The 24,235-nt window shown below is 49.8% G+C and overlaps 1 protein-coding gene across 2 annotated transcripts in view; it reads right to left on the minus strand.

Annotated features, from left to right (window-relative positions):
- Positions 1-24,235, minus strand: part of FERRY3 (FERRY endosomal RAB5 effector complex subunit 3) — a 102,356-nt gene that overhangs the window by 39,159 nt on the left and 38,962 nt on the right. For both annotated transcript variants that reach the window (XM_073649961.1, XM_073649960.1), the window contains exons 3-9: positions 23,206-23,351; positions 15,703-15,884; positions 13,808-13,907; positions 13,255-13,376; positions 10,393-10,493; positions 10,101-10,298; positions 6,837-6,965 (exon numbers count right to left, since the gene is read on the minus strand). In XM_073649961.1, the coding sequence (XP_073506062.1) occupies positions 6,837-6,965; positions 10,101-10,298; positions 10,393-10,493; positions 13,255-13,376; positions 13,808-13,907; positions 15,703-15,884; positions 23,206-23,351 (978 nt within the window). The remainder of the gene's footprint in view (positions 1-6,836; positions 6,966-10,100; positions 10,299-10,392; positions 10,494-13,254; positions 13,377-13,807; positions 13,908-15,702; positions 15,885-23,205; positions 23,352-24,235) is intronic.

Below are 24,235 nucleotides of genomic sequence, written 5' to 3' on the forward strand. Positions count from 1 at the left end.
AAAACATGTATTTGGAAGTCGCCTTGCTACACTCATCAGGAGAGCTTTAAACTAGAACAATGTGGGAAGGGAAGCAAAAGGCCAGAAAAGGCCATACAGCTGACAAATACTATTGAGATCTCTGCTACTGGAAGTAGAAAGAAAGAACAAAGACAAAAAAATCTAAATAAAAATATGGGAGGAAGAGAAACCAATCACAAACTAAAATGTTTTTATACAAATGCACAAAGCATGGGGAACAAACAAGGAGAATTGGAACTACTAATGCAGGAAAAGGAATATGATGTCATTGGAATCACTGAAACTTGGTGGGACGATACACATGATTGGAATAAAAGGCTAAAAGGATACAACTTATTTGCAAGAAACAGACTTGATAAACGAGGAGGAGGTGTTGCATTGTATGTTAGAAAAGCGTATATCTGCACAGAGATTGAAGCTTCAGAGACTGGGAGTTCTGTGGAAACTGTTTGGGTAAGAATACAAGGAGAGAACAACGGAAAGGACACCATTGTAGGCATTTACTACAGGCCACCTGGGCAAGCTGAAGATATGGATGAACTCTTTATGTATCAAATGACCAAGTTCTCCAAAAAATATGACGTAGTGGTCATGGGAGATTTCAACTATCCAGACATTTGTTGGGAATCTCTCTCAAGTAAAACTAACAGGTCAAGCAAATTCTTATCCTCTCTTGCTGACAACTTTATCTTCCAAAAGGTAGGGGAGAAAACAAGGGGATCTGCTACTTTGGATCTAATCCTTATAAACAGGGAGGAAATGGTTGAGGAGGTAAAGGTGGCTGGGACCCTAGGAGGCAGCGATCATGCTATTATAGAATTTTGGATAACTAGAGGAGGAAGACATGTGAAGACTCAAACTTCAAGGTTAGATTTTAGAAAGGCAGATTTTAAGAGACTCAGAAAGAGAATAGGAGGGATCCAATGGCTGGATGTCCTTAAGGACAAAAATGTCCAGGAAGGATGGGAAATTTTTAAAAATGAGATTCTCAAAGCACAATCGTTAACAATCCCGAAAAGTAGGAAGAATGGGAAGCATTTAAGGAAACCAGGATGGATGAACACAGAACTTAAACACATGCTAAAAAGAAAGAAAGAAATGTTTATTAAATGGAAAGAGGGAGGCATATCTAAAGAAGATTATAATGCAGTCTGCAGATCCTGCAGGGCACGTGTCAGGTTAACTAAAGCTGACAATGAATTAAGGCTTGCAAGAGATGTCAAAAGCAATAAAAAAGGATTTTGGGGGTATGTCAAAAGTAAAAGAAAAGTCAAAGATGCTATAGGATTTTTACAGGATGAAAATGGAGAAATGGTAAGAGAGGATGTTGAGAAGGCCAAACTTTTTAATTCCTATTTTGCATCTGTTTTCTCTCAGAAAGAAAATGTAACATCAACTGATTTTCACTGTCCTTTTAAAGGAATAGAAGAATCCAAGTTATCTGTAAACAGAAAGATTGTGAGGGAATATTTAGCTAACATAAATGAGTTCAAGTCTCCAGGTCCAGATGAATTACACCCCAGAGTACTGAAGGAGATCGTAGAAGAAATTTTAGAACCACTCTCCATAATCTTTGAAAATTCTTGGAGAACAGGAGAAGTCCCAGAAGACTGGAGAAGAGCAAATGTTGTTCCTATCTTCAAAAAGGGGAAGAAGGTGGACCCAGGGAACTATAGGCCGGTGAGTCTGACTTCTATACCAGGAAAGATCTTTGAACAAATTATTAAACATCATGTATGTAAGTACCTGGATAAGAATGAAGTGATTAACCAGAGTCAGCATGGGTTTGTAACTAACAAGTCATGTCAGACTAACTTAATTTCCTTCTATGACAGAATCACTGACTGGGTGGATCAGGGAAATGCTGTAGATATAGTATATCTTGACTTCAGCAAAGCATTTGACAAAGTATCTCACACCATCCTTATTGAAAAAATGACCAAGTATGCAATGGACCAGGCAACTGTTAGGTGGATTCATAACTGGCTTAGTGATCGGACTCAAAGGGTGGTTGTAAATGGCTTCACATCCAGCTGGATGAATGTCTCAAGTGGGATACCACAGGGCTCTGTCCTGGGACCTGTATTGTTCAACATCTTCATCAATGATTTAGATGAAGGAATTGAGGGTAAACTGATTAAATTTGCTGATGACACAAAGCTAGGAGGGATAGCTAATACTAGAGAAGAGAGAGAGAGGATTCAAAAAGACCTAAATAAACTGGAGCAGTGGGCAGCAACCAACAGAATGGTTTTTAACAGGGAAAAATGCAAAGTACTACATCTGGGCAATAAAAATGAAAAAAGCATATACAGAATGGGAGGAATAGAGCTAAGCAACAGTACATGTGAAAAAGACTTAGGTATACTAATAGATCATAGACTGAACATGAGTCAACAGTGTGATGCAGCAGCAAAAAAGGCAAATACAATTCTGGGATGTATTAACAGAAGCATACAGTCTAGATCACGTGAAGTCATTATCGGTCTTTACTCCTCTTTGGTCAGACCTCATCTGGAATACTGTGTACAGTTTTGGGCACCACATTTTAAAAAAGACATAGACAAGCTGGAACAAGTTCAGAGAAGAGCGACCAGAATGGTGACTGGTCTGCAAACCATGTCCTATGAGGAACGGTTGCAGGATTTGGGAATGTTTAGCTTGCAAAAAAGAAGACTGAGAGGAGACTTAATAGCTGTCTACAAATATGTCAAGGGCTGTCACATTGTAGAAGGATCATCTTTATTCTCATTTGCACAAGGAAAGACTAGAAGCAACGGGATGAAACTAAATGGGAGGAGACACAGATTAGATATTAGAAAAAACTTTTTGACAGTTAGGGTGATTAATGAGTGGAACAGGCTGCCACGAGAGGTGGTGAGTTCCCCTTCAATGGACGTCTTCAAACAGAGGCTGGACAGACATCTGTCTGAGATGATCTAGTGAATCCTGCTTTGAGCAGGGGGCTGGACCAGATGACCCAGGAGGTCCCTTCCAACTCTACCATTCTATGATTCTATGGGTATTAGTTTTAGTCACCTGGTGGTCTAGAGCAATGAGGGTATTAGTTCTAGTAACCTGGTGGTCTAGAGCAGTGAGGGTATTAGTTCTAGTAACCTGGTTGTCTAGAGCAGCGAGGGTATTAGTTCTAGTAACCTGGTGGTCTAGAGCAGTGAGGGTATTAGTTCTAGTAACCTGGTGGTCTAGAGCAGTGAGAGTATTAGTTCTAGTCACCTGGTGGTCTAGAGCAGTGTGGGTATTAGTTCTAGTAACTTGGTGGTCTAGAAAAGTGAGGGTATTAGTTTTAGTCACCTGGTGGTCTAGAGCAACGAGGGTATTAGTTCTAGTAACCTGGTGGTCTAGAGCAGTGAGGGTATTAGTTCTAGTAACCTGGTTGTCTAGAGCAGCGAGGGTATTAGTTCTAGTAACCTGGTGGTCTAGAGCAGTGAGGGTATTAGTTCTAGTAACCTGGTGGTCTAGAGCAGTGAGGGTATTAGTTCTAGTAACCTGGTGGTCTAGAGCAGTGAGGGTATTAGTTTTAGTCACCTGGTGGTCTAGAGCAGTGAGGGTATTAGTTCTAGTAACCTGGTGGTCTAGAGCAGTGTGGGTATTAGTTCTAGTAACTTGGTGGTCTAGAGCAGTGAGGGTATTAGTTTTAGTCACCTGGTGGTCTAGAGCAGTGAGGGTATTAGTTCTAGTAACCTGGTGGTCTAGAGCAGTGAGGGTATTAGTTCTAGTAACTTGGTGGTCTAGAGCAGTGAGGGTATTAGTTTTAGTCACCTGGTGGTCTAGAGCAGTGATGGTATTAGTTCTAGTAACCTGGTTGTCTAGAGAAGCGAGGGTATTAGTTCTAGTAACCTGGTGGTCTAGAGCAGTGAGGGTATTAGTTCTAGTAACCTGATGGTCTAGAGCAGTGAGGGTATTAGTTCTAGTAACCTGGTGGTCTAGAGCAGTGAGGGTATTAGTTCTAGTAACCTGGTGGTCTAGAGAAGTGAGGGTATTAGTTCTAGTAACCTGGTGGTCTAGAGCAGTGAGGGTATTAGTTAGAGTAACCTGGTGGTCTAGAGCAGTGAGGGTATTAGTTCTAGTAACCTGGTGGTCTAGAGCAGTGAGGGTATTAGTTCTAGTAACCTGGTGGTCTAGAGCAGTGAGGGTATTAGTTCTAGTAACCTGGTGGTCTAGAGCAGTGAGGGTATTAGTTCTAGTAACCTGGTGGTCTAGAGCAGTGAGGGTATTAGTTCTAGTAACCTGGTGGTCTAGAGAAGTGAGGTTAATTTTAGTATCTCTGGTCATGTAGGGCGGTGAGTGGGTAAATTCTATTATTCCTGTTGTTCTATGGCAATGAGTGTGCTAATTCTACTATCCCTTGTAGTTTTGGGCAGTGAGAGAGTTAATTCTACTATCCCTGGGGACTGAGGCCAGCAAAGGAGATGATTTTACTTTCCCTGGTGGTCTAGAGCACTTAGGGGGTTAATGCTAAAATCCACGGTCGTCTAAGTCAGTGAGGGAGTTAATTCTATTATCCCTTGTGGTCTAGAGAGGTAGACTCTGACCTGTGTGGCTATACAGATTAGAAAGTGGTGGTCTAAGGAAGTGAAGGGGTTAACATAATGATCCCTGGTGGTCAAAATGATTAGTTTTAAGATCCCTGGTGGGAGAGTGGAAGTACTAATGCTGAATTCCTGGGATCTAGTGGTTACTAACATCTGCAGCATTGATGGTTCAGCTCTGTAGAGATCATTGCAGGGAGGGGATAGAGAGGACTATACAGTAACAGCCGCACAGTCCCCCCTATGATTGGGCAGAGTGATTCAGGAGCGCTCTGCCCGATCGTTAAAGGAATTCTTCACTGATAACTCACAGTTGAGGCAGAGCGGTGACATCTGATCACTTAAAAGGGATCCACCACTCATAAAGGTAACTGTGGTCCCGGCGGATACATTCCGGAACGTTCCATGAGGTCCCCATTTTGGAGGTAACCAGAGCCGAGCCCCCGCGTTCGTCTCCGCTCCTTCGGGCAGTAATTTAGCAGAGTATTTATGTGACCTTCGTATGATGACAGCGGGATAATTAGAGAAACGGCTTCGGCTTTGGGGGGGATTTAGAGGAATGGAATTTTTTATAATCTTATTTTTGTGAGTCACCCGACACCCGAGGCTCCTTGCATGCCACCGAGCGCCCATAAATACCCGCGTCAAAGGTTACACACAGGCAAATTAGGAGGGGCCGCGAACAATGAATGGTTAATGTGCCAAGTCAGGTGGCTCTATTCGAGCCCAGTTCAACCACAGTACCCATTCCCTATTTTCTATTGCACTGCTCATCCTGAGCCTCCTGTTTGTTTGTTTTTTTATTTAAAGGGATTTTCCCTTCTTAAAAAAGTAAAGGATTTTATCACTTTTTCATTAACCACCCATCCTAAAATTGAAGGGGACATAGTCCTGTCATAGCGCAACACCCCCGTTTACCGTACAGCGGTGCTCCAAATAATACAACATGGCCGCCACACAAAGGACTTTGAAGAGGATGCATCCGCAAATCAACGCCCTTCATCTTCAATTTTGGTGAGGGTCCCAGTGGTGATCATAAAGTGAGGCCATAGTCTAATCAATAGAAAATGGGAGTAACCCCCTTTAAATTGCCCAATATTTGGGGAGAGGAGAAAAATGTTTGATATCTGGGACGCGGCGCATGCGTGACCACTACTCCATTGATGCGGGAGGTGATCTCTTAAAGGTGGTCATACCTTTAATGTCTATTTTGTGGATAGATGATCAATGTTATTACAGCTTTTAAGGAACCAGGAAGCTCAGGATGAGCAGTGCAACAGAACCTATAGGGTCGGCAGTATATGGTTGTCTCCTCGCCCCCGACAGCTCAGGGCATGAGGTCCACCCTGCGAATAAGAAAGGATTATATGGGTCCTGGAAGTTCCTCTTAGTTTGGAATTGGTGCCAAATTATTGGAATGGTTTTGCCGGCCATGTTTTATTCTTCCCTCTTGCTGTTCAGTAGACGCCGCTGTCTGTATTTAGGAGTGTCCTAATTTATAGAGCAGCGGAGAGCAGATGACACGCCAAATACAGCCACGGATAAATATAGACGCGTGCTGATCTATATCCACGTCACCGCTTTAGGCTGTTTACGACCCTCGGAGCTTAAAGGAACATATAGCAAAAAATATATATATATATATTTTATTATTTTCTATGAAGGGTGATGATAAGCGGCGGCCAGACATATGCGGCACCGCTTATCTTTTCCTCTACCCCGAGATTCGCAGATATAATGATACCCGGTTCTATTATATCTACCAGTAAGTATATGGTTTCACCCTTAAAGGGTTTGTCCTCTGTTGGGACACAATTTTTTTTTTCTTACTTAAATTAATGTATTTGGGGCTAAAAATTATTTTTGTAATTGGATGTCATTAACAATTTTGCACCGTTTGCCTTCTATAGCCTCTGTGTTGCTGGCTCGAGAATAAGTTAACTTAGAATCTGTCGCCAAACGGTGCAATTTTTTTTTATGAAACTCAATTGCAAAAATGATTCTTAGCCCCAAATAAATACATTTAAGCAATAAAAAAAAAATAGTAGCCAGATGTGGACAACCCCTTTAAAAGGTTTTCCATTACAAAGGTCTGATAACTAAAACCCCTATTTTTTTCTTTTTTTGCATGTTCTCCATTACATTAGATGCGTTTGTAGTGGTGGTTTTATTGCAGGCCAGTATGTAATATGGGACCTGATACGCCATGTACCATTGGCACAATGATGTCACGGTGCTGTGATGTCACCATCTCCACCATCTGACCTTGCTGATGTTTCGCCTTTTGGCTCCTCTCAGCTCTGGCGTACAGCACCACCTGCTGCACCACATCCAGCTGCTCCTCCAGCTGTGGGAAATGGAAGTCGGTGCACTCCTGGCAGACTGTAGCAAAATCTGGATGGATAACAAAAAAAATAGTAATTGATAAAAAAGTATATAATAAGTAAATACTATAAAAGCAGAAAAAAATTACAACAACTTTTCTGACATTCAATTTTTGGCTGATGAGAATAAGAAATATACAGGATTGTGTTTTCCAAGAATCTCCAAGGGTTTGCTGGAGTATTCGTATATGTATACCCTTCATGAATATAGGCGTTCTGTACATAAATGTAGGAATTCATAGCTGCATTATAAGTGAAATACGTTCCATGTGTTCAGCCAGTTTAGTCCCACCTCTCTGTTCTCGTGAGATCTACCATACCCTATGAGACAGACAGACAGTCTCATCTCCTCACTGGTCTCACTACAGAGCTGTGTGCGATTACAAAAGTGCCTGGAGCAGAGATGAGTGTGATTGCTAACACTTCTTCGGCTTTCGTCAAGGCAGTCAGGTTGGGAGACAAGGGGCAGTACAGTAGCCTATGAGACAGACAGTCAGTCTCATCTCCTCACTGGTCTCACTGCAGAGCTGTGTGTGATTACAAAAGTGCTTGGAGCAGAGATGAGTGTAATTATTAACACTTCTTCAGTTTTCATCAAGGCAGTCAGGTTGGGAGAGAAGGGTCAGTACAGCAGAGCTGAGCTATATCTCATTACAAATACTTATAGCAACTCTCTGTTCACAGTGCTGTCAGCTCTATTGTACTGCCCCTCCTTCTCACCCTGGCTGCCATGAAGAAAAATGTAGAAGTGTTAGTAATCACACTCATCTCTGCTCCTGACACTTTGTAATCACATGCAGCTTTGTAGTGAGACCAGTAAGGAGATCAGATATGTCTCAAACTGAAAAATCTGCTCTGACCTATTGAGGGGGCGTGTTCTTCTTCCCCTGCATGCTGTTGCTTGCTTATGACTGGTCAACGTGATACTGGAGGAAAAAGTACACGCCCCCCGCAGAGGTAGACTCTTGAGAAGAGCTGCGTTATACAGCCAAGCTCCCATTACTGACGTTTAACCACTTAAATGCCGCTGGCAATATAAAGTGATTGCTTTACACAACTGTTCCAGCGCCCATTGGTCTCCCACCACCTTGCAATTGTGGGTGACGACGAACTTGTCATGCCAGCCTTGGACCTACTGAATGCCCCCATCGCTATCTTTGTGCTCCCATAAGATATCAGTGTGCACTGTGTAAATAGCGATCAACTGATCGCAAGTTCAGGATAGAACAAAAAAAACATAAAAGACCATTAAAAAATGTTATTAAAAATATAAAGAAATAAATAAAAAAATGATACAACATTTTGAATCACCCCTTTTAGTCAAAATAAAAGACCATTAAAAAATGTTATTAAAAATAAAAAAAAAAATAATAAAAATAAATGATATAATTTCTGAATAAAGGGGATGATTCAAAATGTTGTAAGTCAAGAAATTATTATTTTTTTCAATCACCTTTCTATTACAACATAAAATGAATTAATCAATACGTTAAAAATTGTAAAAAAAACAAACAAACAAAAAACCTAAAAAGCTAGAATTGCATTTTATCTGTCAATGCAACATAAAGCGATAGAAACATCGTGCGTACCCCAAAATTGAATAAAAAAAAAAAAAACACAAGCTCCATTGATGGAAAAATAAAAAAGTTCAGTGCCTCGGAAAATGGCGGAAAAAAATAATTTTTTTAGATTTAGAAAAAAAAACCTACGGTATACAAGTTTGGTATCGTTGTAATTGTATTGACATGGAGAATCGTGTTACCAGGTGATTTCTATGGTGTAAAAAAAAAAGTTATGGCTCTTGGAAGAAAAAGGAGAAAAAAAAAATGGAAAAGCAAAAACGTAAAATCGCTTTTTTTTTTTTATATAGAGGGGGGAGGCATCACCATAGAGGGGGGAGGCATCACCATAGAAGGGGGAGGCATCACCATGGGGGGGGCATCACCATAGAGGGGGGAGGCATCACAATAGAGGGGGGAGGCATCACCATAGAGGGGGGGGCATCACCATAGAAGGGGGAGGCATCACCATGGGGGGGGCATCACCATAGAGGGGGGGGCATCACCATAGAGGGGGGGGGCATCACCATAGAGGGGGGAGGCATCACCATAGAGGGGTGAGGTATCACCATAGGGGGCGGAGGCATCACCATAGAGGGGGGAGGCATCACCATAGAGGGGGGAGGCATCACCATGGGGGGGGCATCACCATAGAGGGGGGAGGCATCACCATAGAGGGGGGAGGCATCACCATAGAGGGGGGAGGTATCACCATAGGGGGGGCATCACCATAGAGGGGGGAGGTATCACCATAGGGGGGGGGAGGCATCACCATAGAGGGGGGAGGTATCACCATAGAGGGGGGAGGCATCACCATAGAGGGGGGAGGTATCACCATAGAGGGGGGGGCATCACCATAGAGGGGGGGGCATCACCATAGAGGGGGGAGGTATCACCATAGAGGGGGGAGGCATCACCATAGAGGGGGGAGGCATCACCATAGGGGGGTGAGGTATCACCATAGAGGGGGGGGGCATCACCATAGTGGGGGGAGGTATCACCATAGAGGGGGGAGGCATCACCATAGAGGGGGGAGGCATCACCATAGGGGGGTGAGGCATCACCATAGAGGGGGGAGGCATCACCATAGAGGGGGGAGGCATCACCATAGAGGGGGAGGTATCACCATAGAGGGGGGAGGCATCACCATAGAGGGGGGAGGTATCACCATAGAGGGGGGGCATCACCATAGAGGGGGGGGCATCACCATAGAGGGGGGAGGCATCACCATAGAGGGGGGAGGCATCACCATAGGGGGGTGAGGTATCACCATAGAGGGGGGGGCATCACCATAGAGGGGGGGCATCACCATAGTGGGGGGAGGTATCACCATAGAGGGGGGAGGCATCACCATAGAGGGGGGAGGCATCACCATAGAGGGGGGAGGCATCACCATAGAGGGGGGAGGCATCACCATAGAGGGGGGAGGCATCACCATAGAGGGGGGAGGTATCACCATAGAGGGGGGGGCATCACCATAGAGGGGGGAGGCATCACCATAGAGGGGGGAGGTATCACCATAGAGGGGGGGGGCATCACCATAGAGGGGGGAGGCATCACCATAGAGGGGGGAGGCATCACCTTACCTCTTTTGATGCCGCTGTAGGAATTAATGCGGTTGTCCACCAGCAGGACCAGGCCGCACAGTGAGCCCGAGTAAAGAGACAGGGCGGTCTGAAGACGATGCAGCTTCACGCCGCTGCGGTGGTTGCGCTTGTGTCGACAGAAGTCCAGCATGTCGGCCCGCAGCAGCCTCAGGTTGTGCATGGTCTTCAGCTGAGCACCTGCAGAGAAGGCGAGGAGGATGTGACGGCCGTCAGACCGCCGGGAACTTCTCACCCGGTTGTGGAGTCATTAGAGAGTCACGATAGTCCTTACCCAGGTGTATGGTGAAGCTCTCCTCCATCTGCTCGCGCTCCTCGTAGAGGGGGTGACCTGCAGATTCCTGAAAACGGTTCGGTTGTACTTTAATTTCGTCACTAAGAAGGAAGAGACGACCGTGGTTGTGACTTCTCATACACAAGTTAATGACTTAAAGGGATTGTCCACTTTTGGCTTCTGCAGAATGAGTTAACTGAGAATGCGCCAGTGAGCTCGCTCTAAGGCCTCATTCAGACGTCCTATCAGTATCATTCACATGTCTGTGATTTTTCGTGAATTTTCAACCTACAAAAAAATGAGGAAACGTGCCCAATGCAAGACAAGGGTCTGTGGAAAAAAATGCCCTCTGATTTTGGGTCCCAAATCTCTTGCTCTATAACTTGCCATTCACTTTGGGTGGATCCTCTTTATTAGCATTCCGCCAGCACTATATGTGCTGGAGCTTTCTTTCCCTCACTTCCCATTACCATTGTACTATGGCTTTCCTGCCTTGAACTCAAAGCCCGCATCTCTGTTATGTCTGCATGCAATTTGGCAACTCAAAATAGAAGGAGCAGAGAGAAGAGCAGTGCCCACTTCCTGTAGTGAGATAAAGCCACACCCACCACTTCCTGTAGAGTCACACAGACCCGACCCCACTTCCTGTAGAGACACAAAGCCACACCCCCACTTCCTGTAGTCACACAGACCCCATTTCCTGTAGAGACACAAAGCCACACCCCCACTTCCTGTAGTCACACAGACCCTCCCCCACTTCTTGTAGACACAAAGCCACCCCCCCACTTCCTGTAGTCACACAGACCCTCCCCACTTCCTGTAGAGACATAAAGACACACCCACCTCTTCCAGTACAGTCACACAGACCCACCCCCACTTCCTGTAAAGGCATAAAGATCCAACCTTACTTCCTGTACAAAAATAAATCCCCAACCACCAATTCCGGCACAGAAAGACCCGCCCTCACTTCCTATAGAGAGATAAGGACCCCGCAAACTCCTGTGAAGAAATAAAGAATCACCCTTAATTCCCGTAGAGGTAAAAACCCACCCCTACTTCCTGTAGTGAGATAAAGCCACACCTACCACTTCCTGTAGAGTCACACAGACCCGCCCCCTCCTCCTGTAAAGGGATTAAGACCCGCATTCACTTCCTGTACATAAGTAAAGCCCCACCCACTTATTCCCTGTACAGTGAAAGACCCGCCCTCATTTTCTATAGAGAGATAAGGACCCCGCAAACTCCTTTAAAGAAATAAAGACCCAGCCCCACTTCTCATAGGGATACAGACCCGCCCCTACTTCCTGTAGAGAGATACAGACCCACCTCTACTTCCTGTAGAGATACAGACCCGACCCTACTTCCTGTAGAGATACAGACCCGCCGCTACTTCCTGTAGAGATACAGACCCGCCGCTACTTCCTGTAGAGATACAGACCCGCCACTACTTCCTGTAAAGAGATACAGACCCGCCCCTACTTCCTGTAGAGAGATAAAGACCCGCCCCTACTTCCTGTAGAGAGATACAGACCCGCCCCCACTTCCTGTAGAGATACAGACCCGCCCCTACTTCCTGTAAAGAGATACAGACCCGCCCTTCCTGTAGAGAGATACAGACCCGCCCCCACTTTCTGTAGAGAGATACAGACCCACCCCCACTTCCTGTAGAGGTACAGACCCACCCCCACTTCCTGTAGAGGTACAGACCCACCCCTACTTCCTGTAGAGATACAGACCCGCCCCTACTTCCTGTAGAGAGATACATACCCACCTCTACTTCCTGTAGAGAGATACAGACCCCCTCATACTTCCTGTAGATACAGACCCCCTCCTACTTCCTGTAGAGAGATACAGATCCGCCCCCAGTTCCCGTAAAAAGATACAGACCCACCCCTACTTCCTGTAGAGAGATACAGACCCGCTCCCACTTTCTGTAGAGAGATACAGACCCGCCCCCACTTCCTGTAGAGATACAGACCCACCCCTACTTCCTGTAGAGGTACAGACCCACTCCTATTTCCTGTAGATACAGACCCGCCCCTACTTCCTGTAAAGAGATACATACCCACCCCTACTTCCTGTAGAGGTACAGACCCACCCCTACTTCCTGTAGAGATACATACCCACCTCTACTTCCTGTAGAAAGATACAGACCCCCTCCTACTTCCTGTAGATACAGACCCCCTCCTATTTCCTGTAGAGAGATACAGACCCAGCCCTACTTCCTGTAGAGATACAGACCCACCCCTACTTCCTGTAGAGAGATACAGACCCCCTCCTACTTCCTATGGAGAGATAGACCCCCTCCTACTTCCTGTAGAGAGATACAGACCCGCCCCCAGTTCCCGTAAAGAGATACAGACCTGCCCCTACTTCCTGTAGAGAGATACAGACCAGCCCCTACTTCCTGTTGAGAGATACAGACCCCCTCCTACTTCCTGTAGAGAGATACAGACCCCCTGCTACTTCCTGTAGAGAGATACAGACCAGCCCCTACTTCCTGTAGAGAGATACAGACCCCCTCCTACTTCCTGTAGAGAGATACAGACCCGCCCCTACTTCCTGTAGAGAGATACAGACCAGCCCCTACTTCCTGTGGAGAGATAGACCCCCTCCTACTTCCTGTGGAGAGATAGACCCCCTCCTACTTCCTGTGGAGAGATAGACCCCCTCCTACTTCCTGTAGAGAGATACAGACCTGCCCCCAGTTCCAGTACACAGATACAGACCTGCCCCCACTACTGTACCTTTAAGCAATATTTCTATGTGCCTGCACTATGTGCTGTACATCTAGAATAAGCCCACCTCTATGTCTCCTCCCCAGACTGACCATGAACCCCCCATTTTTCTCTTTGCTGTCACCTGATGAAGCTGTTATTTGGGTTCTTGAGGTCCTGGTGCAGCTTTATCACCCACTCCTGATATTCCTGCTTCTGGATCGTGGAGAGCTGCTTCAGTTCTGTGCTCCATTTGTTTTCTAGAATCTGCAGAAATAACGTATGAAGACGAGAACGGTCCTTCATCAGGAAGATCGCCTTTCATTCCGCATCTTAACCCCTTAATTGCAGAACCTAATTTTTCACGAAGGACCATAGAAATGTTTCTGTTTTTTGGGGGGGTCTTTGTTAGGCCCCTGGCTGCAATGGCAACCAAATGGTACCTGTAACTATGTAGTAAGGGGCGAAAGGGGTGTGTGACCGCCTATACGCTACGGCCGCTATTGACTGTGGCATCTTAGGGGTTTAACGCCCAGGATTGGAGTCAACTCTGATCACAGCTGTCCGGGCTTATGATATGGAGGATCTGTCTAGTATACATAGGTCCAAAGGATCTATGATCTCCACTTGCTCAAATAGTCCCCAGGGGCAAGGGTCGTCCTGGCGGACACAGAGGAGGTCGCCCTGGTGATAGTTACCTGCTGAGACTCAAAATGTTGAGCGGCCACCGAGTTGACTTCGTAGTCACTTAGTGACTTTCCCAATTCTTGCATCACTTTATTCATCTCTGAGCCTTGTCTGTGGGGAAAAGATGGGCGATTATTTCGCTATTTGATATTTTATATATCCAAGTAGTGACCAGAGGGGGGTTTTCTAATACAGAGCTCATCCATAATATAATAATATATCTGCCTGCTGCTACCACTAGAGGGAGCTCTCCATAGACAATGAGGCTAATAAAAAGCATGTGCAATGAGCTCCCCCTAGTGGTGGCTGCAGAAAGAGACATATCATGTATCTCTATGGTAGAAGCTCCCTCTAGTGGTGGCTGCAGAAAGAGACATACCCTGTATCTCTATGGTAGAAGCTCCCCCTAGTGGTGGCTGCAGAAACAAATTTATCATGTATCTCTATGGATGAAGCTCCCCCTAGCGGTGGGTGCAGAAAGAGACTTATCATGTATCTCTATGGAGGAAGCTCCCCCTAGTGGTGGCTGCAGAAAGAGACGTATCATGTATCTCTAAGGAGGAAGTTCCACCTAGCGGTGGCTGCAGAAAGAGACTTATCATGTATCTCTATGATAGAAGCTCCCCCTAGTGGTGGCTGCAGAAGAGATGTATCTCTATGGAGGACGCTTCCCCTAGTGGTGGCTGCAGAAAGAGACGTATCATGTATCTCTATGGTAGAAGCTCCCCCTAGTGGTGGCTACAGAAAGAGACGTATCATGTATCTCTATGGAGGAAGCTCCCCCTAGTGGTGGCTGCAGAAAGAGACTTATCATGTATCTCTATGGTAGAAGCTCCCCCTAGTGGTGGCTGCAGAAAGAGAAGTATCATGTATCTCTATGGTAGAAGCTTCCCCTAGTGGTGGCTGCAGAAAGAGACTTATCATGTATCTCTATGATAGAAGCTCCCCCTAGTGGTGGCTGCAGAAGAGATGTATCTCTATGGAGGACGCTTCCCCTAGTGGTGGCTGCAGAAAGAGACGTATCATGTATCTCTATGGAGTAAGCTCCCTCTAGTGGTGGCTACAGAAAGAGACGTATCATGTATCTCTATGGAGGAAGCTCCCCCTAGTGGTGGCTGCAGAAAGAGACTTATCATGTATCTCTATGGTAGAAGCTCCCCCTAGTGGTGGCTGCAGAAAGAGAAGTATCATGTATCTCTATGGTAGAAGCTCCCCCTAGTGGTGGCTGCAGAAAGAGACTTATCATGTATCTCTATGGTAGAAGCTTCCCCTAGTGGTGGCTGCAGAAAGAGACTTATCATGTATCTCTATGGTAGAAGCTTCCCCTAGTGGTGGCTGCAGATAGAATCTTATCATGTATCTCTGTATCTAGGGAGCTCCCCCTAGTGGTGACAGCAAACAGACAGAAATATATCATTTAACTCCATCCTGGTCATACTAGGATCACAAGGGTGGCTCATCAAATCAGTGGCTTGAACTTAAAGGGGTTGCCCACCTTTGGAGGGCAATATTTATTTATACTTTAATGCATGAATTTGGGGCTAAAAATCATTTTTGCAACTGGGTTTCATCACAAATTTTGCCTGGTTTTGCTTTTACAGGCTCTTTTGTTTTGCTGCGCGTTCAACTTTGATGTGGTCTGCAGTCACAAATCAGCTCAGAGGAGCTCAGAAAAAGACAGATAAAAGAGTGACACACTACTTTGTCATTAAATCTGAATGAGCTCACTGATAGATTCTCAGTTAGGTCATTCTGCAGCCAGCAATACACAGTGTGACACAGAGGCTATAGAAAGCAAATGGTGTCAAATTTTTAATGAAACCCAATCGTAAAAATGATTTCAAGCCTCAAATGCATGCACTTAACAAAAAAAAAAGTGGCCAATGCCTTTAATATATAAAGTCACCTCTCTCGTAACTTCTTCAGCTCCACGTCTCTTTCTCCCAGGAGCTCCGAGATGCTGACGAAGTAGTTGTGCTCCAGGTTCAGAAGAGTTTCGGAGGCCGGGGAGTGGATGAGATCGTGATAGATGTCGGCAAAATCCTCGTCCCGGTTGGGTTCCTCTGGACGTGCGTGCTCCAGCGTCGTCTGCGGGGAGGAAGTTTGCCCCAATGTGACTGCTCATAAATTCATCCGCCCCGACGTATCGATAGCGGGGGGACCGGAATACAAGGAGGGGGCTTAAAACCCCGAAAACCGTAACCCCACCATCAGATCCGATTTATAGCCGCCCCTCGCTGACCTGCGCACCCCTATAGGGGTAGACCACCATCACCTCCTGCATTATGGAAGCTGTATAAGAATATATCACCCTTTTCCCACAGCGCTCTACTGCCCCCTACTTGTCATCCTCCTGTACATCACCCGTCCCAATAAAACCAGTTCACATTTATTTCTGCTGCCTGACAACTCTGTGAAAAGGACGGGATATCCATAGCACCCGCGGTGTCAGAAGTCACATGGTAAAGGGGTATTCTCCCCGCAGACCTGCTACAAATGTGTGATAGGCGCTGGGGGATTCCGATTCTCGGAGGTGGAGACGGTAACCATCCCGTGGATATGCAATAAAAGGCTAAAGTAGGCGCACCCTACTCCTATGTAAGTCGGGGTTGTCTCATAAACAACATTTATCACCTATCCATAGGATAGATGGTAATTATATGATTGCTGGGGGTCCTATCTATTAGGATCCCCAGAAATCCTCAGAACAGGGCTCTGCAGTCCCATATTGGAATAGAGGTGCACATGCATGAGATCAGCTCCATGCATTTTTTATGGGACTGCTGGACAAAGCCAAGTATTACACACCACTACTTCTGTCAGTCACATAGAATGAATATAGCAGAGATTGAGTGTGTGCATCTCCGATCTGTCCGACCATGCCCACCTCTGCTTCATCCGAGCACGAGCACCGCCGCTCCATGCAAGCACGAGCACCTCCACTCCATGCAAGCACGAGCACCTCCACTCCATGCAAGCACGAGCACCTCCGCTCCATGCGAGCACGAGCACCTCCGCTCCATGCGAGCACGAGCACCTCCGCTCCATGAGAGCACGAGCACCTCCGCTCCATGAGAGCACGAGCACCTCCGCTCCATGAGAGCACGAGCACCTCCGCTCCATGAGAGCACGAGCACCTCCGCTCCATGCGAGCACCTCCGCTCCATGAAAGCACGAGCACCTCCGCTCCATACGAGCACCTCCGCTCCATCCCAGCGCGAGCACCTTCGCTCTATCCGAGCACAAGTACCAAAGCTCCATCAGAGCACGAGCACCTCCGCTCCGTCCGAGCACCTCCGCTCCATGCGAGCACGAGCACCTCCGCTCTATGCGAGCACGAGCACCTCCGCTCCATGCAAGCACGAGGACCTCCGCTCCATGCGAGCACTTTCACTCCATAAGAGCACTAGCACCCCCGCTCCATACGAGCACCTCCGCTCTATACGAGCACCTCCGCTCCATTCGAACACGAGCAGCACCTCCGACCCATATAAGCACGAGCACCTCCGCTCCATGCGATCACTTCCGCTCCATCCCAGCGCGAGCACCTCCGCTCTATCAGAGCACGAGTACCAAAGCTCCATGCGAGCATGAGCACTTCCGCTCCATGCGAGCTCAAGCACCTCCGCTCCATCCTAGCACGAGCACCTCCGCTCCATGCAAGCACGAGCACCTCTGCTCCATGCAAGCACGAGCACCTCCGCTCCATAAGAGCACGAGCACCTCCGCTCCATAAGAGCACGAGCACCTCCGCTCTATTCGAACACGAGCACATCCGCTCCATAAGAGCATGAGCACCTCCGCTCCATACGAGCACGAGCACCTCCGCTCTATGCGAGCACGAGCACCTCCGCTCTATGCGAGCACGAGCACCTCCGCTCCATGCAAGCACGAGGACCTCCGCTCTATGCGAGCACATCCGCTCCATAAGAGCACGAGCACCTCCGCTCCATACGAGCACGAGCACCTCCGCTCCATACCAGCACGAGCACCTCCGCTCCATACCAGCACGAGCACCTCCGCTCCATACCAGCATGAGCACCTCCGCTCCATACCAGCATGAGCACCTCCGCTCTATACCAGCACGAGCACCTCCGCTCCATCCCAGCACGAGCACCTCTGCTCCACCCGAGCACCTCAGCTCCATACGGGCACCTCAGCTCCATACGAGCAACTCCGCTCCATCACAGCGCGAGCACCTCCGCTCCGTCCGAGCACCTCCGCTCCATGCGAGCACGAATGTGGCACCCTAGGAGTCCGGTTGCCACAGTGGCATTGTCTCCCTCACAAGGGGTGATGCCATGCCTGGAAGCAAGGAGGGGTCCCCTAATCAGGTTTTGCTAGCATGCAACACTTTCCTGGCTCCAGACCAGCAAGGGGAGCGCCTCCCCTTAGCAACTGGAATCTGGAGGCGGGGTTAGTTAGTGTGAGGAGAGGAGAGCAGAGAGGAGTTTAAGTAAGGATGTCGACGAGGAAAGACCTAGGGAGTGGAGCTGCGCGGCAGTTCACCCCAGAGGGAAGCGCAGAAGAACCGAACACCGGAGTCCGAGGTTGTGGGGCACTGAAGGCCCAGCAGCAGAGATCGGAGGGCAGGAGACTGCAGGTCTCCTGGGCCCATCAGACGCCCGGAGGCTCAGCAGCACCATAGGGCCCAGCACCGCCACGTGGGAGCGATACAACAGGAAGACCCAAGCTGTCTGCTATACGGGTGAGCACAAAGACATTTTACTCAGGGACGAGAGCCGCAGCACAGCTATAAGCAGCAGGGCCAAAGAGGTAGCACAAAGGGAAAGCCTCCAACTCCACCTGGCTAGCTGGATCACCCAACTTGCTTCCAGGCCGCCCGGACCTCTACTACCAGCTAGTACCTGTGCCCCAGTCTGCCTAACCACCGCAAGTAAAGATAAGAGGAAACCGCCATTAAGTTGTGGACTGATTATTAACTGCGCCATCCTCTGCACTACACCATAACAGCAACGTCTACACTGCCCTAGAGCTAAGCTCTACCTGTGGAGAGCTAAACCAACTCTGCTGCATTAACAACAGCTCCAGAGGACCTGCTCCGCAGCGGCGGCTCCATATAGCCGCATACCACAGGTGGCGTCACGAACTGTATATAAGAACTATAAATCCCCTGTAAATATTCCCCTTTTTACTGACCGCCCTGAGTCACGGACCAGGTCACCGCCACTGTGACATCTACCCTAGCAACGACTGGCCCGGGCACCGAGTACCCCACGGCCCAGGGGGCACGTCACGAGCAACTCCGCTCTATGCGAGCACAAGCACCTCCGCTCCATGCGAGCACGAGCACCTCCGCTCCATATGAGCACCTCCGCTCCATGAGAGCACCTCCGCTCCATGAGAGCACGAGCACCTCCGCTCCATCCGTGCACGAGCACCTCCGCACGATGCGAGCACGAGCACCTCAGCTCCATGCGAGCACGAGCACCTCTGCTCCATGCGAGCACCTCCGCTCCATGAGAGCACGTGCACCTCCGCTCCATACGAGCACCTCCGCTCTATGCGAGCACCTCCGCTCCATCCGAACGCGAGCAGCACCTCCGACCCATATGAGCATGAACACCTCCGCTCCATGCGATCACTTCTGATCCATCCGAGCACCTCCGCTCCATGCGAGCACGAGCACCTCCGCTCCATCCTAGCGAGAGCACCTCCGCTGTATCAGAGCATGGGTACCAAAGCTCCATGCGAGCACGAGCACTTCCGCTCCATGCGAGCTCGAGCAACTCCGCTCCATGCGAGCACGAGCACCTCCGCTCCATGCGAGCACGAGCACCTCTGCTCCATGCGAGCACGAGCACCTCCGCTCAATGAGAGCACAAGCACCTCCGCTCCATGCGAGTACAAGCACCTCCGCTCCATGCGAGCACAAGCACCTCCGCTCCATGCGAGCACAAGCACCTCCGCTCCATGCGAGCACAAGCACCTCCGCCCCATGCGAGCAAGAGCACCTCCGCTCCATACGAGCACGAGCACCTTCGCTCCATACGAGCACCTCCGCTCCATACGAGCACCTCCGCTCCATACGAGCACGAGCACCTCCGCTCCATACGAGCACGAGAACCTCCGCTCCATACGAGCACGAGAACCTCCGCTCCATACGAGCACGAGAACCTCCGCTCCATACGAGCACCTCCGCTCCATACGAGCACCTCCGCTCCAGACGAGCACCTCCGCTCCATACGAGCACCTCCGCTCCATATGAGCATGAGCACCTCCGCTCCATACGAGCACCTCCGCTCTATGCGAGCACCTCCGCTCCATGCGAGCACCTCCGCTCCATCCCAGCGCGAGCACCTCCGCTCTATCTGAGCACGAGTACCAAAGCTCCATGCGAGCACGAGCATCTCCGCTCCGTCCGAGCGCCTCTGCTCCGACCAGGCGCCTCTGCTCCATCCAAGCACCTCCGCTCCGTACGAGCACCTCCGCTCCGTACGAGCACGAGCACCTACGCTCCGTACAAGCACCTCCGAACCGTACGAGCACCTCCGAACCGTACGAGCAGCTCCGCTCCATGTGAGCACCTCCGCTCCATACGAGCACGAGCAACTCCGCTCCATGCGAGCACGAGCACCTCCGCTCCATGCGAGCACGAGCACCTCCGCTCCATGCGAGCACGTGCACCTCCGCTCCATGCGAGCACGTGCACCTCCGCTCCATGCGAGCACGAGCACCTCCGCTCCATGCGAGTACGAGCACCTCCGCTCTGTCCAGGCGCCTCTGCTCCATCCAAGCACCTCCGCTCCATGCGAGCACGAGCACCTCCGCTCCATGCGAGCACGTGCACCTCCGCTCCATGCGAGCACGAGCACCTCCGCTCCATGCGAGTCCGAGCACCTCCGCTCCGTCCAGGCGCCCCTGCTCCATCCAAGCACCTCCGCTCCATGCGAGCACGAGCACCTCCGCTCCATGCGAGTACGAGCACCTCCGCTCCATGCGAGCACGAGCACCTCCGCTCCATGCGAGCACGAGCACCTCTGCTCCATGCGAGCACGTGCACCTCCGCTCCATGCGAGCATGAGCACCTCCGTTCCATGCAAGCACGTGCACCTCCGCTCCATGCGAGCACGAGCACCTCCGCTCCATGCGAGCATGAGCACCTCCGCTCCATGCGAGCATGAGCACCTCCGCTTCATGCGAGCACAAGCACCTCCGCTCCATGCGAGCACCTTCGCTCCATAAGAGCACGAGCATCTCCGCTCCATACGAACACCTCCGCTCCATCTGAACGCGAGCAGCACCTCCGACCCATACGAGCACGAGCACCTCCGCTCCATGCGATCACTTCCGCTCCATCCGAGCACCTCGGCTCCATGCGAGCACGAGCACCTCTGCTCCATCCCAGCGAGAGCACCTCCGCTCCATCCGAGCACGAGTACCAAAGCTCCATGCGAGCACGAGCACCTCCGCTCCGTCCGAGCACCTCCGCTCCATACGAGCACTTCCGCTCCATACAAGCACCTCCGCTCCATACAGGCACGAGCACCTCCACTCCATACCAGCACCTCCGCTCCATACGAGCACCTCCGCTCCATGCGAGCACCTCTGTTCCATACGAGCACAAGCACCTCCGCTCCATACAAGCACGAGCACCTCCGCTCCATGCGAGCACGTGCACCTCCGCTCCATGCAAGCACATGCAGCTCCGCTCCATGCGAGCACGAGCACCTCCGCTCCATGCGAGCACGAGCACCTCCGCTCCATGCGAGCACGAGCACCTCCGCTCCATACGAGCACCTCCGCTCCATCTGAACGTGAGCAGCACCTCCGACCCATACGAGCACGAGCACCTCTGCTCCATGCGATCACTTCCGCTCCATCTGAGCACCTCGGCTCCACGCGAGCACGAGCACCTCTGCCCCATCCCAGCGAGAGCACCTCCGCTCTATCCGAGCACGAGTACCAAAGCTCCATGCGAGCACGAGCACCTCCGCTCCGTCCGAGCACCTCCGCTCCATACAAGCACCTCCGCTCCATACAGGCACGAGCACCTCCACTCCATACCAGCACCTCCGCTCCATACGAGCACCTCCGCTCCATCCGAGCACGAGTACCAAAGCTCCCTGCGAGCACGAGCACCTCCGCTCCGTCCGAGCACCTCCGCTCCATACGAGCACGAGCACCTCCGCTCCATACAAGCACCTCCGCTCCATACAGACATGAGCACCTCCACTCCATACCAGCACCTCCGCTCCATACGAGCAGCTCCGCTCAATACGAGCAGCTCCGCTCCATACGAGCACGAGCACCTCTGTTCCATAGAAGCACAAGCACCTCCGCTCCATACGAGCACAAGCAAGCACCTCCGCTCCGTTCAAGCACCTCCGCTCCGTCCGAGCACCTCCGCTCCGTCCGAGCACCTCCGCTCCGTCCGAGCACCTCCGCTCCGTCCGAGCACCTCCGCTCCGTTCCAGCGCGAGCACCTCCGCTCCATCCGAGCACGAGTACAAAAGCTCCATGCGAGCACGAGCACCTCTGCTCCGTCCGAGCACCTCCGCTCCATACGAGCACGAGCACCTCCGCTCCATACAAGCACCTCCGCTTCATACGGGCACGAGCACCTCCACTCCATACCAGCACCTCCGCTCCATACCAGCACCTCCGCTCCATGCGAGCACGAGCACCTCCGCTCCATACGAGCACGAGCACCTCCGCTCCATACGAGCACAAGCACCTCAGCTCCATATGAGCACCTCTGCTCCGTCCGAGCACCTCCGCTCCATGCGAGCACGAGCACCTCCGCTCCATCCGAGCACGAGCACCTCCGCTCCATCCGAGCACGAGCACCTCCGCTCCATCCGAGCACGAGCACCTCCGCTCCATCCGAGCACGAGCACCTCCGCTCCATCCGAGCACGAGTACCAAAGCTCCATTCGGGCACGAGCACCAAAACTCCATCCGAGCACCTCTGCTCCGTCCAAGCACCTCCACTCCATCCGTACACGAGCTCCTCCATCCGAGCACCTCCGCCCCATCCGAAAGCGAGCACCTCCGCTCCGTCCGAGCACCTCCACTCCATCTCCATGCGAGCACCTCCGCTCTATTCAATATGGGGTTGCAGTGCCCCGTTCTCGGGGACGCTGGGGGTCCCAGTGGTCAGACCCCAGGCAAATGATCCACTATCCAATAATAGAAATTATTTTGGGGATAATCCTTTAATTTCAACCAGTGAGGCGCGGGTCCTGATGCAGTGCCGCTCACATCAGCATCGCACTCTCAGTTCTCCAGGCTAATAGCTCCAACCTGCACTGACACACTGTAACAAACTGCAACTGTGTGACTGAGTGCAAATTCAAAACTAAATGGTTCCATGTGCCGCAGCAAGCAGAGATCTCGAACAACCGATGGGGGTAGTTATTTGCTACCTTCAGCCCTTATTTCTCACCTCCTTATAGGATTTCATCCAGGTATTGGCCAAGACCCCAGTGTCCACCTGCCCGGAGCGCACCGCCTCCAGCGCCTGCTCCGCTTCTCGGTCAAAATCTTTAATGGTTTCCTCCTCGACAAACCGGCTCAGACATTTCTTTAGGTCTGTTGGAAAAAGAGGATGAAAAAAAGGATCAAAGAAGAATGAATTTAATACGACTTTCACAGGATGAGGCAGGAGGGAACCTGCATAGAGCAGCCACATAATACTGCAATACTGCGCCCAAATACTCCCATAATACTGCCATAGAGTGGCCACATAATACTGCAATACTGTACACAAGTACTCACATAATACTGCCAGAGTAGTCACATAATACTGCAATACTGAGCCCAAATACTCCCATAATACTGCCATAGAGAGGCCACATAATACTGCATTACTGTACACAAGTACTCACATAATACTGCCAGAGTAGTCACATAATACTGCAATACTGCGCCCAAATACTCCCATAATACTGCCATAGAGTGGCCACATAATACTGCAATACTGTACACAAGTACTCACATAATACTGCCATAGAGTAGCCACATAATACTGCAATACTGCACACAAGTACTCACATAATACTGCCATAGAGTGGCCACATAATACTACAATACTGCACACAAGTACTCACATAATACTGCCATAGAGTGGCCACATAATACTACAATACTGCACACAAGTACTCACATAATACTGCCATAGAGTGGCCACATAATACTACAATAATGCACACAAGTACTCACATAATACTGCCATACAGTGGCCACATAATACTGCAATACTGCACACAAGTACTCACATAATACTGCCATAGAGTGGCCACATAATACTACAATACTGCACACAAGTACTCACATAATACTGCCAGAGTGGCCACATAATACTGCAATACTGCACACAAGTACTCACATAATACTGCCATAGAGTGGTCACATAATACTGCACACAAGTACTCACATAATACTGCGATAGAGTGGCCACATAATACTGCAATACT

This window comes from Phyllobates terribilis, unplaced genomic scaffold (genome assembly GCF_046119375.1).
Source record: "Phyllobates terribilis strain yellow unplaced genomic scaffold, ASM4611937v1 Scaffold_10__3_contigs__length_209671492, whole genome shotgun sequence".
In the NCBI taxonomy this organism is placed as follows: domain Eukaryota; kingdom Metazoa; phylum Chordata; class Amphibia; order Anura; family Dendrobatidae; genus Phyllobates; species Phyllobates terribilis.